Source organism: Manihot esculenta, chromosome 11 (assembly GCF_001659605.2).
Source record: "Manihot esculenta cultivar AM560-2 chromosome 11, M.esculenta_v8, whole genome shotgun sequence".
NCBI classification, from domain to species: Eukaryota; Viridiplantae; Streptophyta; class Magnoliopsida; order Malpighiales; family Euphorbiaceae; genus Manihot; species Manihot esculenta.
In genome coordinates, this window is record NC_035171.2 from 4497207 (window position 1) to 4515010 (window position 17804).

A 17804-nucleotide genomic window follows, 5' to 3' on the forward strand; every position below is an offset into this window, starting at 1 on the left:
GGTGCTGAAGTCAACCTCTTCTTGAGCTCCTCAAAGCTTTCTTCACACTGATCGGTCCACTCGAACCTCTGATTCTTTCTGGTCAATCTGGTTAAAGGAGTTGCAATCTTAGAGAAGTCCTGGACGAACCTCCTGTAATAACCAGCCAAACCCAAGAAACTTCTGATCTCTGTCACTGAGGTGGGCCTTGGCCAGTTAGTCACAGCTTCAACCTTCTTGGGGTCCACCTCTATCCCATTCTCTGACACTATATGCCCCAAGAATGATATGCTCCTTAACCAGAACTCACACTTGGAGAACTTGGCATACAAGCCATGTTCCCTCAAGGTCTGTAAAACTATCCTCAGATGATGGGCATGCTCCTCTGCATTCCTGGAATACACCAAGATATCGTCTATGAAGACAATAACAAAGTGATCCAGGTACGGTCTAAACACTCTGTTCATGAGATCCATGAATGCTGCAGGGGCGTTAGTTAACCCAAACGGCATTACAAGGAACTCATAGTGCCCATATCTGGTCCTGAAAGCTGTCTTCGGTATGTCTTCTTCTCTTATCCTCAGCTGATGGTACCCTGATCTCAGATCTATCTTGGAGAAACAACCCGCTCCTGCTAGCTGGTCGAATAGATCGTCGATCCTTGGCAATGGGTACTTGTTCTTGGTAGTGACTTTGTTCAACTGCCTGTAGTCGATACAAAGTCTGAGGGATCCATCCTTCTTTCTCACGAATAGCACTGGAGCACCCCAAGGTGAGGTACTCGGTCGGATGAAGCCCTTATCTACCAGATCTTGCAACTGCCCTTTCAACTCTTTCAATTCTGCTGGTGCCATCCTGTAGGGAGGGATAGAGATCGGTCTAGTTCCAGGCATCAATTCAATCTCGAACTCTATCTCCCTAGCAGGTGGTAGTCCTGGAAGCTCTTCTGGAAAGACATCCAGAAATTCTCTGACAACTGGCACTGAGGCTGGCTCCCTGACCTGACTATCTAGCTCTCTCACGTGAGCTACATACCCCTGACATCCCTTCCTAAGCAGCCTACGAGCCTGTAGGGCCGATATTAGACCTCTAGGCGTACCCCTCTTGTCTCCTCTGAAGACGACCTTTGACCCGTTCTGATCTCTGAACCTGACTACCTTGTCCCTGCAGTCCAAGGTAGCACCATGGGTAGATAGCCAATCCATCCCTAGAATGACGTCAAAATCTGTCAAGTCTAGAACCACAAGGTCGGCGGAGAGGCATCTTCCCTCAACAAATACTGGACTGTACCGGCAGACTGACTCTGCCACTGACGGGTCACACTTGGGTCCACTGACCCATAGGGGACACTCTAACCCAGAGACCATCAACCCTAATCTCTCAACTGCCCTCGGAGCAATAAAGGAATGAGATGCACCTGGGTCCATTAATGCATACACATCAGAACACCCAATGATGAGATTACCTGACACCACGGTGTTGGATGTGTTCGCCTCCTGCTGAGTCATGGTGAAGATCCTGGCTGGAGCTGATGGACCTTCACCTCGGGAACCTGAAGAAGAGGCTACTCCTCTCCCTCTACCTCTGCCACTGCCCTGAGTTGTGGCTGGAGCTGCTGGCTGTGCCACACTGCCTGAAGCTGTCTGTTGGGGCTGGCCCGTGAAAGGTGCTCTAGGACAATCCCGAGCTATGTGTCCCTCCTGGCCACATCTGAAACATACATTGGTCCCAAATCGACACCCTCCTTTGTGTGGCCTCCCACACCTTTGGCATTCTGCACCGTCTGAGCCTGAACTCGAGCCACCGCCTAATCCCAGACCGGATTTCAGCTTATTCCAGAACTTGTTCTTCTTGGGCTTCTTGGTGTTACTCCATCTCTTACTACCTGAACTCTGAGTAGAGGGTCCTGACCCTCCTCTGCCTGGGGTCTTAACCCCTGAAGACTGGGTCACCGACTGCTTCACTGACCCCTCAATTATAGCACTGGCCTCCATTCTTCGAGCCATATCCACCACAGTGTGGAAACTTTCCCTCTCAGCTGATTGAATCAATGAGGAGTACCTGGACTGTAATTTCATGACATATCTCCTGGCCTTCTTTGCATCTGTATCTAGAGCTTGCCCTGAGAAGGGTAATAGCTCCAGAAATTTATCTGTGTACTCCTCTATGCTCATGTCTTATGTCTGTCTCAGTTGCTCAAACTCAATCATCTTCAACTCTCTGGAACTATCTGGAAAGGCCCATCCAGCAAACTCATTGGCAAATTCCTCCCATGTCATACTTTCAAGTCTCGGGTCCACATAACACTTGTACCACTCCCGTGCCTTCTTGCACTTTAAAGTGAACCCTGCCATCTCAATGGCTCTTCTGTCATCTGCCCCTAGCTCATCAGTGATCATCTTCACTGCTCTCAGGTATTCAAAGGGATCATCCCCTGACTTGTATTTAGGAGCATCCAGCTTAAGGTAAGCTGTCATCTTCACCTTGCTCCCACTGGCTGAGCTAGGTTTAGGAGGTTGAGTAACTGGGGCTACTGGTTCTGTAGGTGGTGGGGGTGGGGGGTGCAGCATTCCCCGAGATGGGGTTTGCTGGGTGAGGATGGAAGGATGAGGGTGGATAGGCTGAGTACTGTGGGTAAGGTGGATAGAAAGGTGGATAAGGCATGTGAGTAGGGTAGGGGTTAAAGCTGGAGTAATCCGATTTACTTCCCATCGGATACCCGGGACTCTGTGCATAGGGTGGATAATAGGGTGGAAAACCATACCCCGAGGCCTGAGTGCCTCCTTGTGACTCCCCTGTCCCTTCTTCTGACATGCTAACATCCAGATTCCCATCCCTTCTCTGATCTTCTTCCATAACCTCCCTCACATCTGAAGAACTTCCTCCTCTGTCTGTCCCCCTTCTGCTAGTATCAAAAGACCTTCTAGGGTCCCTTGACACTCTTTCTCTGTTTACTCTGCATGACATTGCCCTAGGCAATGTGGGAGGACGGGCGCTCGTGCCCTCATCCTCTGGTGGGGCTCCTGTCAACCGTGCAGATCGACGAGTTCCTCTCATCCTGTTTTCTCTGAAAAACCAGCACATAACTCACAAGCATTAACATCATATGGTTCATGTGGGCACACATGAACCCTCATCATATACATAGCAAACATAGCATATTATTTATGCACATGCATTTAATCATGGCATATCACATCTTTAATCAAGGCAGGACTCTACATCCTATCCTAGTGGACATGACTTTTCCTATTGTGCTTGACCTTCTATAACCTCTATGAGCCCGACACGCTAGGTCCGACCATATGAACCTAGGGCTTTGATACCACTCTGTAACGCCCCGGAAATCCGGACCGCTACCGGCGCTAGGATCCAGATCGGCATAAGGCCGCCGGGACCCGTAGCAAGCCTAACATAACCTGTAAACATGTTTAATCCCATACATGATCAACCATATACATAAAAAAAAAAATCAAAACTTTTCTTTCATACATACTATCATCAACTAACTCAACCTGTGCATACTCTGAACATATACATAACATAATCCCTCTGTGGGATCTCATCAAGCCTCAAAGGCAAAACAACAGGTGTTGAGTTAATTTACATAAACATCATATCATAAGATCATGTACATACAAAAGGGATTAGCAATACACTATGGTCAAGCACAACTCTAACCTCAATAACCTCATTACATAACATACTGAAAGTTTTTACATTTCATCATAATACAATTGTCATGTCCACAATCTAACTATTACATACATATGACTTTTCTCTTCTTGCCTTCTCTATCTATCCCGTACCTGCAAACCTGGGGGTTAAGGGAGAGGGGTGAGCTAGATGCCCAGTGAGTAGAACTGTAAAAAGAATATTTAAAACATGCTGTCATGGAATGCATCACTACACAAACATTTCACACCACGGGTGGACTGATTCAAAAATCCCTCAGCTCCATGCCCGGCCCTAAAGAGGGCACCACAGGACTTCATATGCCCGGCCCTATTATGGGCACCACAGGACTTCGTAACTCGGAGCTATTGCCCGGCCCTATTATGGGCACCACAGGACTTCGTATTCAGAGGGCTAATGAATCATCCTAATGTCCATCCACTATCATCTATCACAACAATGCAATGCGGCATATTCGTGAATTCTAATGCAAACATCCTATAATATAATCATGATGCATGAAGCATGATAAAAACATTTAATTTCTTAATTTAAAAGGTTAAGTTTAGTTCCACTCACCTCTGGCTGACTCTGACAATCTCTGTAGCAGCTGGCTCACTGCTGGGGTCCTTGGTTCCTCGGGTTCGAACCTACATGGGTGGACTCCAATGAGGGACCAAACATACATAAACATAACTCTAATATAACCCCCAAAAACCCCCCCTAAAACATCATGAAAACATCACATAAAATATGCATGAAATGGCTGAACAGGGCACTTTCGGCGGCACCTTCGGCGGCCGAAAGTCCCAGACAGAGACGAAACTCAGGTAGGTTCGGCGGCATCTTCGGCGGCCGAAAGTGCCAGACAGAGACGAAAGTCTCTTTTCGGGGGCAACTTCGGCAGCCGAAAGGCCTGCCTCCCCAGCCATGTTCGGCGGCCGAAAGTGCCTTCGGCTGCCAAACTTGGTTTCTGCCAAAGGGCAGAAACTTGGCTCCCTTTGCACATTTCGCCTCCAAACCTTCGAAACATGCATATTTTTCAACCAAAGCATGCATACAAGTTCCTAGGGGCCTCAAGCAAGCATATACCCCATCTACAACACTCCAAACACACACAATCAAGCCACATTGTTCATCAAAGCATCAAAAACCCATAAGCTCAACATATACCCTAACATGCATTCTACCCCTTAAAACTTCATAAAACTTGTTTAAAACACATAATAAGGGTGGATCCGAGCTTACCTCTTGAAGAAACGAGAGGAAAGGCGATCCTAGCTTGGAGATGGAGAGATTGAGCTCTTTGAACCTCTAAGTACCCAAATCTTGCTCTAAACTCAAAAATCTTCAAAAACAAAGTTATAGGCTCATTAAAACGTGTGAGATTTGAAGGAAAAGATGCAAGATTGGTGAGGAATGACGGAGAGCTCACCTTGGCCGAAAATGGGGGAAAAAGCTCGCCCGTTTTCGGCTAAGGGACCCTTTTATAGTGGCTGGCCAGGCCACGTTCGGGGGCCGAAAGTGCCTCCGCATCCATGCAATGTTCGGCGGCCGAACCTGCACTTCCCTCACTCATGCTTTCGGGGGCCTAACGTGCCTCCAAAATGCATGCATGTTCGGCGGCCGAACTTGGCTTTCGGCGGCCGAACCTGGATTTTCCTCCAAAGATTTTTCATGTAAAACTCATTAAATTTCATACTTAAAAACATTAAAAACATGAAAACCTTTTATAAAAACATGCTTTTACCCTTCTAGAGGTTTCCGACACCCAAATTCCACCGGACGGTAGGAATTCCGATACCGGAGTCTAGCCGGGTATTACATTAAGTATATGCATAAAGGGGTCCAAAACTAACCTAAAACCCCAAACAACAAACACAAACAACCACAAATCATGAATATACACAAAACCCTCCATAACACCCTCCTTAACCTAACATGCATTTCTACCCATAAAAACTCCATGAAACCTTCAAAAATCAAAAAAGGAAGTTCAGGATCTTCACTTACCTCTTCCAAATGAGAGAATAAACGATCCCAACGTGGAGTGATGGAGAAATCTTCCCTCAAAACCTCCAAACTTCCTAACTTTGCTCTTTTACTCAAAAACTTCAAAACAAACATAAAACTCATCAAAACTTTGAATGATTTGAAGGAAACATGAAAATCACCCAAGGAGAACCTCAGCCTCACCTCTGGTTGGCAAAAATGGAAAAAGTGATCCAAATCACCGACCTTTGACCATTTATAGGTGGCTGGCCAGACCACCTTCGGCGGCCAAACGTGAAGCCGAATGCCATGCATGTTCGGCGGCCGAAAGTGACCTTCGGCGGCCGAACATGGGCTTTTCTGCCTTGGTATTTTTTCTTTCAAAAACTCATTTCTTTTTAACACTTTAAAACATTAAAACTGTTTTAAAACATGTAAAAACATAACCCGAACCCTTCTAGGGCATTCCGACATCGGAAATTCACCGGACTACAGGAATTCCAATGCCGAACTCTAGCCGGGTATTACAGCTACATCCTATATCAACGTATCAAATTCCAGAGTTAATTGTCTCATTAGTTTGAACAATCATTAAGAGAGTTTCAGCTTCATGATTTTCCACAAAGTTTGACTTCTCCCTATTTTCTCTGTCATTTGACATTTTGGTACGACATTCTGAACGAAATTGACCAAATTTATGGCATCTGTAGCATTCAATTTTGGATTTGTCAAAATGCTGAAACTATCCTTTTCCTTTGTGCGATTGATCACCGTCAGTTTTGAAATTTGTGTTTCCATTTCTGTTGCCACGATCTCTCCTTCCTCTTCCTCTTCCACTTCCTCTACCTCTTCATCGTTAGTTTTATAGCTTCTCTCCATAGTTCTCGCAAAATAGCTTGTGATAGATTCACCATCCTTCATTTGTAGAGTCTCAAAATCTCATCTCAAGACTTGAAGCTGTGCATGCTTTACTCTTGCGAAGTCTTGATATTTCTTTTTCATGGAGTCCCAAATTTGTTTGGAAGTATCTTTACATAAAATAGTCTCTAAAATTGAATGATTGATTGCCTAAAATAAATAATTTTTCGCCTTAAGATCCTTCAACTTTAGCCCTTCAATTTCTGCTTTTTGCCCCTCAGTCACTACTGCTTCACTTGTTGGTGCCAGTACTCCATCTGAAACAACTTGTCAACACTCTTTCGATATGAGAATATTTTCCATCAACATACTCTAGTGATCATAGTGACCATCGAAGCAAGATATCGTAGGTTGCACAAAACTATCAAATGCTATTGATAATATTTGAAAAATGCAAAAAAAGCTACAGCTTAAACTTGGGTTTGATATCACTGTTAGTAGCATTTTTTAAAAATATAGCAAAAATAAAATTACAGTAAGTGTAGTATGATAAAAGACCAAATAAAAGTGAAATCTCATCCATAAAATTAAAAATAAATAGCCCAAAATAGGCTTTACTAACCAACTAAGAAACAACTACTAACATAAAAGCACTAAACCACTAATATAAAAACACTAAAATAGGAAGCGTTAAACTGATAACATAAAAGCACTAAATCACTAATATAAAAGCAATAAAATAGGAAGTTAATTAGTTACTGCTACCAAAAATTTGTAAAGAAATTAAATTGAGTGTAGAATGTAATTAAACACCACATGCATAATTTACAGATGAATTTGTATGATTAAAGTACATGATTTAATTTGATAATGTTATATTATTTTGTATTTTATTTGACTGAAAAATATAAAAATTTATTATAAAATTAATTTCCTATTTCAAGTTTAATTCTATTATTTTACTAACAATATTATATCACAAATAAAATTTTGATATTTTAATAGTTTGAAATATTTATGAATAATTATCATAATAATTGTTGTGAAAAGAAAAACATTTTATAATATGATTTAATTTATATATTTTAATAATTTTTTGAAAATTTTTAACAGGAATTTTTGTATATTATTATTATTTTTTTAATTGAGAATTGAAAATTAGATGAGTAGAATATGAGAACTCTCAAATTTACTCAGATGTACTTGCCATTAAACCAGTATTTTGTATACTAATTTTTAAAAGAAATTTTTATCCGATAGTCATATAATTATATTTTAATTGTTCTTGATTTCTCGCATTAGCTTTATATTAAGGCAATTTAAACTCGGTCAATTGTAGTAAGTCTTCATCTGATCTGTCAAGTTGACTTCATATTTATATATTTGGACAACATAATATTTGGAGAATACAAAATTATATATAATGTTCTGAATATTTAAAATTATTTATACACACCTTTCCGTTTTATCATTTTTATTCATTTTATATTTTTATATATATTAAAAAATATAGTTTTTTAATTATATTCATATTAAATATATTAAATTTTATTAAATATTAAAAAAATTTTTAAAAATAAAATAAAATTAAATACGATTTATATATTATTATAATTTTAAAAAATAAATAATAATTTTAAAACAATAAAAAAATAAATAAAAATTTATGGAGTTTATTTTATTGTGATATTTTAAAAGCCTTGAATCTAGGTCTTTTTTTTATTTAGTTTTATCGTATGGGTCTTGGTCTATATATTATAAAACGTTAATTCTAGAAGGCTTAGTAATCAATAATTCAACATGATTTTATCTCATTGGATAGATATTATTAATTAATTAGATGGTCACCACCTAATTAGCTCATCTCCACAACACGGCTTCAACCTCAATATCTTTCACACTTGTAAGCTCTCTATATATATATATTGTAGGAAACATCTGTCCGAGGTATTTTAGCTACCCGACTTTCATTTACTAAAAAATTAAATTTATTGATCCAACCAGTCAAATAAATGCCGAAAATCTAATTTGACGGTGGTCATTGCTTATAAGTTATGATATTATAAATGCTTTGTTCTTTCAAATGTATAATAAATTATAATTTATTAAGATTAATTTAACTAATATCTAATTAATTCTAAAAAAAGACTATTAAGAATTATAATCCTTTATTTAATAAATATGATAATTAGTCAGTTCATATTCTGAATTTTTACAAATTACCATATATAATAAATGATCTTAGATGGATCAAATGAGCTTATATATATGATAAACGTAATCACTCACATTTACACTATTAATATTAATATCTATAAAAATTGGTAAAATTATACGTATACAATTAAAAATTAAATTTTTTACGGATGCTAAACTTGAAATCTCTTACCTTTTGTTTGACATAACTCATTTTAGAATAAAAGAATTTAAATAAATTTTAGTAAAATATATTTTATTTTCTTTAAAAATAAAAATTGTATGAATTAAAAAAAAATGTTATATTCCAAACAATAAAATTAATGAAAAAAAAAATTAAATTGAATCATTATAAAATCTTTGATTCCAAACAAGATCCTAAAAGCTTGAACTATGAAAAACCTTATAATTAATTAATAATTTATAGATAATTTGTCATTTATAAGTACATCCATAATTTAATTATTTATTCATAATTTAATTATTCTTATTATTTTTTATGAAATTTAACTTTTTAATACATTTCTGTGTATATCCTATTTTTATAGATGTAGATTCATATTTAACCAAATCATATAGTGTATATTTTATTTTTTTATAATATTTACTTCTAAACCAATCAGTTATTTATTTTCCCAACAGATAATATGGCAGGGAAATACCGTTTGGATTGGCCAACCAGAATGGTGATCGCTTTACGCATCGGAAGAGGATTGGTAAATCTGCATGATCGATGTGAGTCTTCCCTTGTATGCTTAGGCCTTGGCTATATCAAAGCATGATTTTTCTGTTTTAATACAAATGAAAAGTGCTTCTTGATTTGAGTATGTAAGGGTTTATTTATTTGTTCAGGCTGTTCCTGCAATTCAAAATGATTGGCCCAAAGGCAACTATAAGTTTGTTGATGAAAAATTAGAGAGATACTTTGACAAGGATGAAATGGATCGAATGATAGAATGTGCTTTAGCATGTTTAGAGCGTTATCCACAAAATCGACCAGAAATGAGTAAGGTAATTTCATAAAGCTTTATATTCTATTTTATATTATGTATACATACGTGAGTTTTAAACAATTTAGCATTTTTTGTTATATTTTAATATTTAGACAACATATTTTTATCACGGTTGTAAAATTATTATTTTAATACTGATAAGATAATAATTTAAAATTATTATAGAGAAAATTCATTCTATATTCAATAAAATTATAATTTTAGTTGCATTTTTAATTCACTGTGAAAAAATAATTAAACCGTTATTTTATTCTAATAATGGAGATAGAGGTAATGATTGTTAAACTGATATTATTAATTTATAATTACAATTAAAAATATAAAACAATAATTTATAGTTATTGTCTTAAATTTATTTTTATAGTAGTAATTATGATAAACTAATAACATTCATGTGTTATAATTATAGTCTAATTTGGGAAAGAAAAAAAAACTCAATTGCTTTTTTTTGAACGGAAAATTAGAAATTAGGGAAATATAATATGGAATCTCTCAAATTTATTTAGATGTACTTATCAGTGAGTGTAAAAAAGAAAAACTCAATTACTAAAAATTAAATTTTGTAAGAATTATTAATAAAGTTAATTTATTCCATTTCTTGGCAGATTCAGTACTTTTTTTTTCCCTTTTTCTAATTACTTTTCTTGGCAAAGCAGGTTGTTGAAGTTCTAGCAGGAAACATTTATCGGAAAAATCTCAAGAATTGAGATGAAATGTTTGAAAAAGATAATTATTTTTTTTCCTTTTCACTAGAAGTTGGAAACTTCCTTGAAAGGCCGATTGGACACTGAAATAAAAGATAGACTTCCGTTGAAGTGGCAAAGGAGTGTAACTGGAAGACTATTGCAATTGAAAAAAAAAGTTCCGTTTGAAATAAATCGAATGTAAAAAAGTGATTTAGCTTAGAGTAATTTTTTTAATTAACTCTTTTTAGTTAATAAAATTAAAATTTTAGTTATTATGTTTCTAAATATGCAAATTAAATTAAATTCTTATAAATTTTTAGTTTTCAAACAGGAAAATAAAAGGTTTTGGAAGGTTTGAATCCAAATAAGAACGTTGAGAGAATTATATCACCGCCAAATTGCTGGACTATCTACAGTAGCATTTCTTTTTCAAAAACAATTGAAAATGAGGTTAATTCTTATTCTATTAACTAAAATTAAAAAAAAAAATTTAAATGGAGATTGAAAAAATAAAATTTAATATCTCACATATTTATTTAAATACACTTATCACCATATTAAGATTGTGAGTATAATATTTATTATATTTTAATTATAATTTAAGAATTTAATACGCTAATAAATCATATAGAGATGTAATTGCATATTTAATATTATTTTAATCTGCATTCCCAGGTTTAGCCTGATAGTAAGTGCATTCGGTTAAACCTGATAGATCTCAGGTTCGAATCCCATCCCCATTTCAAAAAAAAAAAAAAATATTATTTTAATCTTTTAAGTCAAAATCAATAATTTCAACTCCAACCATAGGTTATGGCACTAATCAAGTAAGAGAGAAAAATATTTTTAAAGGGAAATACTTATTTTTAATAAAACAAATTAACTCAGAGTTAGCTTCTCTTATTAGTTTATATGAATTTTATTATATTAATAATAAAAATATATTTGTTAAATATGACCAAAATTTTAAAAATGACCCTCTTTTAAATTCCAATATTAATTTAATTCCAATAACTTATCATATTTCTCCTTATTATCCATAATAAACAATGACCAAGATTTTAAAATGACCCTCTCTAATTTAATTCTAATATTAAAAATGACCAAATTTATTATCTATATTAAACAATGACCATGCTTTTTAAAAATGATCCTAATTAAGATCAAACTAACAACTTTGTAGTTTCTTCATTTATTAATATGCAAGTGGGAGATAAAAAATCATTAGTTAATTAATTTGGTACGTCCTATTTTATAATACACTGAGCAATCTGAAAGCTGATTGGCCCCCACAAATGGATTAATTAATAATTCAACCTTCTTAATTAATGCCGCCTTCATTGACAGCCTGGGTACTGTTCAGAAACTAACAATATAGTAATCTTACTATTGCACCGACTCTGCATAATTTGTATTTTTTTGATACTCCCTACTTTCAAACTTTAATTTTCGCTATCGCTGTTTATTTGATGGATTCAATTTTTGAATAAATTAAATATTTAAATTTAAATATTTATAAAAATAAAAATAATCAATTTTAATTAAAAATTAAATTAAATTGAATCGATCTGATTTAATTCGATTTGATTGATTTGAATTTTTAATAAATTTTTTATTTTTTATATTTTATTTTTAATATTTTAAAATTTAATTAAAATATTTTAATTTTAATATAATTTAATATTTTTATATTATTGAACATAATATATTATTATCATTAATCAATTCAGCTTGATTTTTTTATTTTTTTTATCAAAATTAAATAAAATTGAAATAATTAAAAATTTTAAAATTAAAAATCAAAACAAACTCAAATGAATAAAAAATTAAATTAAATTTTTAAATTAATTTAATTTGATTAATTTTTTTGATTTAAATCGAATATTACTGGCTCTAATTTTTCCATATAAATATTATGCACATGTAAAACATATAGGTTAAATATATATTAAATAAGATATTTTCTTATTAAAAAATATTATGCACATGTAAAACATATAGGTTAAATATATATTTACATATTTATATTTTAATATTATATACAAAAAGATACAAGAGAAAGATACAAGAGTGTATATATATATATATATATATAGATGACTGACTCTCTCTCGCTCCTTGGCTTTTCATTTCCTAGCTTGACTGACTCTCTCTCTCTCTGTCATCCTAACCTTGTGGGCAGCCATGGCAGAACCAAGCAGAGGAGGTATGTTACAACTAAACACCCTATTTGAAATTTCGATTGTGTGAAATTTATATTTATCATACTATATCTTTTAGTTCGTAACCTATTATTAACTTAAAAGTAAACTTAGTTAGATTTATTCGAGTTGTGAATTGAATTGAAATAATCGGTTAAATTCTATGATAGATTAGTCAATGGATTTAAATTTTTAATTCAGATTAAAATTTAAAATCAGAAGGACTAATTAAAAACTTCTCTTCTTAATTGAAATTAAAATTGAACTAAAATCGATAATTTAAATTAATCGTACAGTTTAGTTTCGATTTGATTTTAAATTTTTAAAATAAATTATCTTATAAAATTCTGTAAATTTTTAAAATTAATATATAGATAAATCAAATTATTAAATAATTAAGTTAAATTTTTTACTCGTAAAAAATATATTTCCATTTAATTTTTTTTATATTATATGAATGGGTATATTTTGTAAAAAAATTATTTATTGAATTATTAATTAAATAATTTTTAGTACTCATATTTATTTCTTTACGTTTTATTTAATTTTAACTAAATTTTTTAAAAATTTTTTCACGTATGTGTGGAATTTATGTTTGATATCAATGCCAACCCACAAAATTGCAGAATAACAAAATTAGCATTTGATCCAGGTGTTCACAAGTACAGCTTTGAAGAGCTAGCAAAAGCAACAGGTGATTTCTCCAACAACAACCGCGTTGGACAGGACGGTTCTGGTGAAGTTTATGAAGGAACACTTCCCAATGGTAAACAAGTTGCGATTAAGAGGCTTCAATATAATTCAGATCCTGAGAAACAGCAAGTGGAACTTCTATTTGAGAATGAGGTTAAAACCAATAGCCGCACTCGTCACCCGAATATTGTGGAGGTCGTCGGATACTGCAGCGAAGAAGCTGATCGATTGATTGTTTACGAGTTCGTGTCCAACAAGAGCTTGAAATCTCATCTCTATGGTGAGTACTTCTTAAATTTTCTCATTGGATTTATAATTTATTTATCATGAGAATTAAATGATTAAGCCATTTTGTTTGGTTACACAAGTGGGAAGAAGACAGCTGGCGACCGCCCCGATCGATTGGCCAACCAGAATGAAGATTGCTTTGGGTATAGCAGAAGGATTGGCATATTTGCATGAAGAATGTGAGGTTTTAACTTTATTTAGTTTTTTTTTTTCCCAAGTTTTCTATATTGCACATTATACTTTTTAATTTTATGCATTTTTAGGTAAATCAGGAATCATCCACCGAGATATTAAAAGTGATAATATTCTTCTCGATGATAAATTTAATCCTAAGGTATGATGATATACTCACAGAAGACAGCTAAACATTTTATAATTAATATTAAAAATGTAAATAAAGTTTACATTTATAACTATTAACTGTTTTAATTAATTACAAGTAATTTTAATTATAAATAAGTGGCCTTTCAAAATCTTGATTTAAAATACCTTCTGTTTAGAATTAAAAAAAACTTGTAAGATTCATATCAACTTTGAATTTAAATTTAACTTATTAGTTATAAATTAATTTGAATGACACAATAAATTACTTCTATCAACTTTTTTCTTTTTAGATTAGAAATTTTGGAATTTCCAAAGAATTTGCGGATTCAAAAACTCACGTTTCCACTGTCCCAATGGGAACTCCAGAGTAAGATTCGTTCTTATTTGTTTGCTAAATTTTCTTTCTCAAAGAAAATTGGTTGAATTAGTAGTTCTCATTTGATAAACACTTTCTTTAAGTGCAGTTATCTCGCTCCTGAGCATTACACCCAAGATGATCAAAATAAGAAGCTCACCGATAAGTCTGATGTATTTTCCTTTGGTGTCGTACTTCTAGAGCTGATTACGGGAAAATTAGCTGCTTTTGAGAAGGAACGCAGGGAATATATTTTCTTAACTATTTGGGTACTTAAAAATAAAGAATTTGATATTTTGTATATTCAATATTCAAGGGTTTTTTATTTTTTATTATTTTTTCCCTGATGGAATGCTTAACTGACCTTTGTACATCTATTTTGATTATTCACAGGCCGTGCCTCTACTGAAACAAATTTTGGATGCAGACTATCAAGATTTGGATGCTGAAAATTGTAAAGAACTTTTTGATTCCAAATTACCGAACAATTTTGAGAAAAATGATATGGAAAAGCTTATTTATTCTGCTGCTGCTTGTATATATAAACCTGCAAAGTTACGCCCACATATGTGCGAGGTAAATTGACAAAACCAAACCAGTTATTTTTGGATTATGCTTTGCATGTGATTATCAGTAAAAATATATGAAATATAATTTAAAAAGTACGTAAAAATTATTTGATAATTTTGCATATGTTATTAAAAATTGGGAGGGTGACTGCATGTGATTTTTTGATGCAGATAGTTAAAGTACTAAATGGAGATATGGAACCCAAAACTATATGGGTGAGAAGTGATTGCAAGTACCTATACAATGGGTCACCTTACGCTCCATTTCCTCAAGCTCAGGGAACCTCCAGCTCTTGATCTCTATCCAATACATGAATTAACCTCCGCCTTGTAATAAAAGAGTATGTGTTCTTGCTAAATGCACGTGCTTTTCTAAGGGATCAATTAGTTAATAAGAATGTGTTCCTTGCTGAATTTTTTTTTTTTCAATATTAATAATGATTGATATTGAATAATTTTTCATGTATATATATATATATATATATATATATATATATGCAGAATATATAATATCCATTAAGTATTATTTTAAAACAAAGAGATAATAATTTTTTTTAGTGAGGGTTCCTTCGAAGTGCAACATATATATGTATATATATACACATAGGTATGATTGGTAAACGTATGGAAAATTTTTTTGGATAAATCATAAGTCGAATCCAACAAAATAATTAAAGATTTAATAGCTTTTGATAATTTCAAATTCAACATTTATATTTAATAGCATCGATCTTGATATTAATATATATATATATATATATATTAAAATAATGAATACGTACATATTAATATAAAATTATTCAATTAATATCAAGATCAGAGCCACCAAAAATAATCTATTAACGGGTGTCGAATCTATCAATTTAATTTTACTTCCCTTTTCTTGATTTAGATGACTAGTTGAGATAGAAGAATAGTTTGAAACAAAAAGTAAGAAGAAAAGTTTTTTTTTTTCTATAAAAGTGATTTTGCGTAAGTTAAGAAAAAAAATTTAAAAGAAAAAATAATAAATAGTGCAATTGAAAATTGAGAAACAAGTTATTGATTAAAAATTCCAGTTGAAAGTAATCAAATTGAGGTTTTTTGCAGTTGATAATTGATTAAAAAAAAATATTTCATGTTATTATTTATTGTTTGGTTACAGTGGTCAAACAAGCGAATCTCACCGATTCTTCTTTATGAATAAATTAATCCGCTTAGCGCTTAAATTAATTCCTAGTTAACTAACTGTAACGGTCATCTGCCTGCTTGCGGCAATTCCGTCCCACATCGACGGAATATGATAAATTGGAATTGTATATAATAGCTAGCACGAAACTACTAATTAACTTGATTAACTATTTTGGGCTGAGTGGAAAGTGGGTCCAAAAGTTATTTAGGTCAGTTCCGGCCGGGCTGCTTCAATTAGTATCAGAGCCACCTTGGGTCAGACAAATTGTGCATAGCTAGTGGGCCTGCGAGTAAAGGGCTACCCGTGAGAGACAAGATGGAGCTGCCCGAGGTACTAGCGAACCACAATACCCGAGGGTCCAGTCCTGATTAGCAATTGTATTGGATTCAGTTGTCCTGGTTAGCAATTGTACTGGATTCCGTTGCGATGAGGACGTAGCAAAAATTTAGCGGAATCGATCTGCTTGTGGCAATTCCGTCCCACATCGGCGGAATATGATAAATTGAAATTGTATATAATAACTAGTACGAAACTACTAATTAGTCAACTGCATTAAGAGAGAAGAACCCAAACTTGACCAATAAAAACAAGCGATTTATTTAAATCAAATCTACTAATTTCTTAATATAAACTAACATGTTAACATGTTAATTGCTACTTGTTATTAATTCAATTAAACAATTACGGATTTAATTAGCAATATGTTGTCTTCCCAAGATATTCAAGTGATGAAAAGAATTGAAGTACATAACCTCCCAACTTGAATAAAACCTCAATTTAATTTACCCTTCAACTGAAAATAATTATATAGGCACACAAGAATAAAATTCTAAGATTGGGAGAGTCTTTATATAGGCACACAAGGATAAAATTTAATAGTTTAAAATAAACTCTACACCCCCTATCTTATCTCTATCCTAATCCGATTGACAACTAATTATATAGGCACACAAGAAAACAATAATGGGAAATTAACAAAAAATAGAAATAAGATGAAAAGAATTGAAGTACATAACCTCCCATCTTGCATAAAAACCTCAATTTAATTTACCCTTCAACTGAAAGTAATTGTTTAGCCTGTAAAGGTCATAATAAAATTGCAACAACTAAGAACAAGAAGAAGGAAAGAAGAAAAAAAAGACAAAAAGAAGATGGAGAAGAAGAGGGGGTCGGCGGCACCCAGAGGAGAGGAGGGGGGAAGGAGAGAATATGATGTGTAGGTTTAATTCTAAGAACCTTTATAGGGTGAATCTTTGCTAAGGTGGCAAAATCTGCTGAGGTAGCGCCTTCTGAAGCTCTCCATTGCCTTGAGTTACAAGTTGAGTCAAGGTTGTAACCTTTCTGTCCAAAAATCTTTTAATTCAGTCTCTTTTCGTTCTTTTTCTTAATTTTCGATAAAAAACCTATCCAAATTTAAATTCTAAATAAAAATTAAATATTTATATCAAAATTATAGTAAAATCATGGAATTAAATGAGAAAAAAGTTGTGAGTTTTGCAACATCATCTATCTAATTCAACAAATATAAATTGCGTATAGGGTGAATAAGATCAAATTCACAAGAAATTGACACTAAAAATCTCCAATTAATAAGTAGAAAAAATGAATAATAGAAGTAGAAAGAGAATTTTAATGAAAATTCAATTAAAGTAATAAATCAAGATAATTTAATAAAGATAATTTAATAAGGTCGTGAAAATATATAGGGAAGCTAATATGGTAGCGGATTATCTTGCGAATAGTGCGCATGGTGGAGTTTTTGGTATGAGTTTTATTGATTTGCCTTCATCTAGTATTAAGCTCC

At 33.3% G+C, this 17804-nt stretch overlaps 1 protein-coding gene across 1 annotated transcript; it reads left to right on the plus strand.

The window, feature by feature from the left end:
• The first annotated feature begins 12505 nt into the window (after nt 1-12505).
• Nucleotides 12506-15256, plus strand: LOC110625458 (putative serine/threonine-protein kinase). The gene is made up of 8 exons (XM_021771055.2): nt 12506-12605; nt 13253-13573; nt 13662-13760; nt 13845-13915; nt 14196-14272; nt 14370-14529; nt 14654-14836; nt 15001-15256. The coding sequence occupies exons 1-8, from the start codon at nt 12584-12586 to the stop codon at nt 15124-15126; spliced, it is 1059 nt and encodes a 352-aa protein (XP_021626747.2). The 5' UTR covers nt 12506-12583; the 3' UTR covers nt 15127-15256.
• The last annotated feature ends 2548 nt before the right edge of the window (nt 15257-17804 follow it).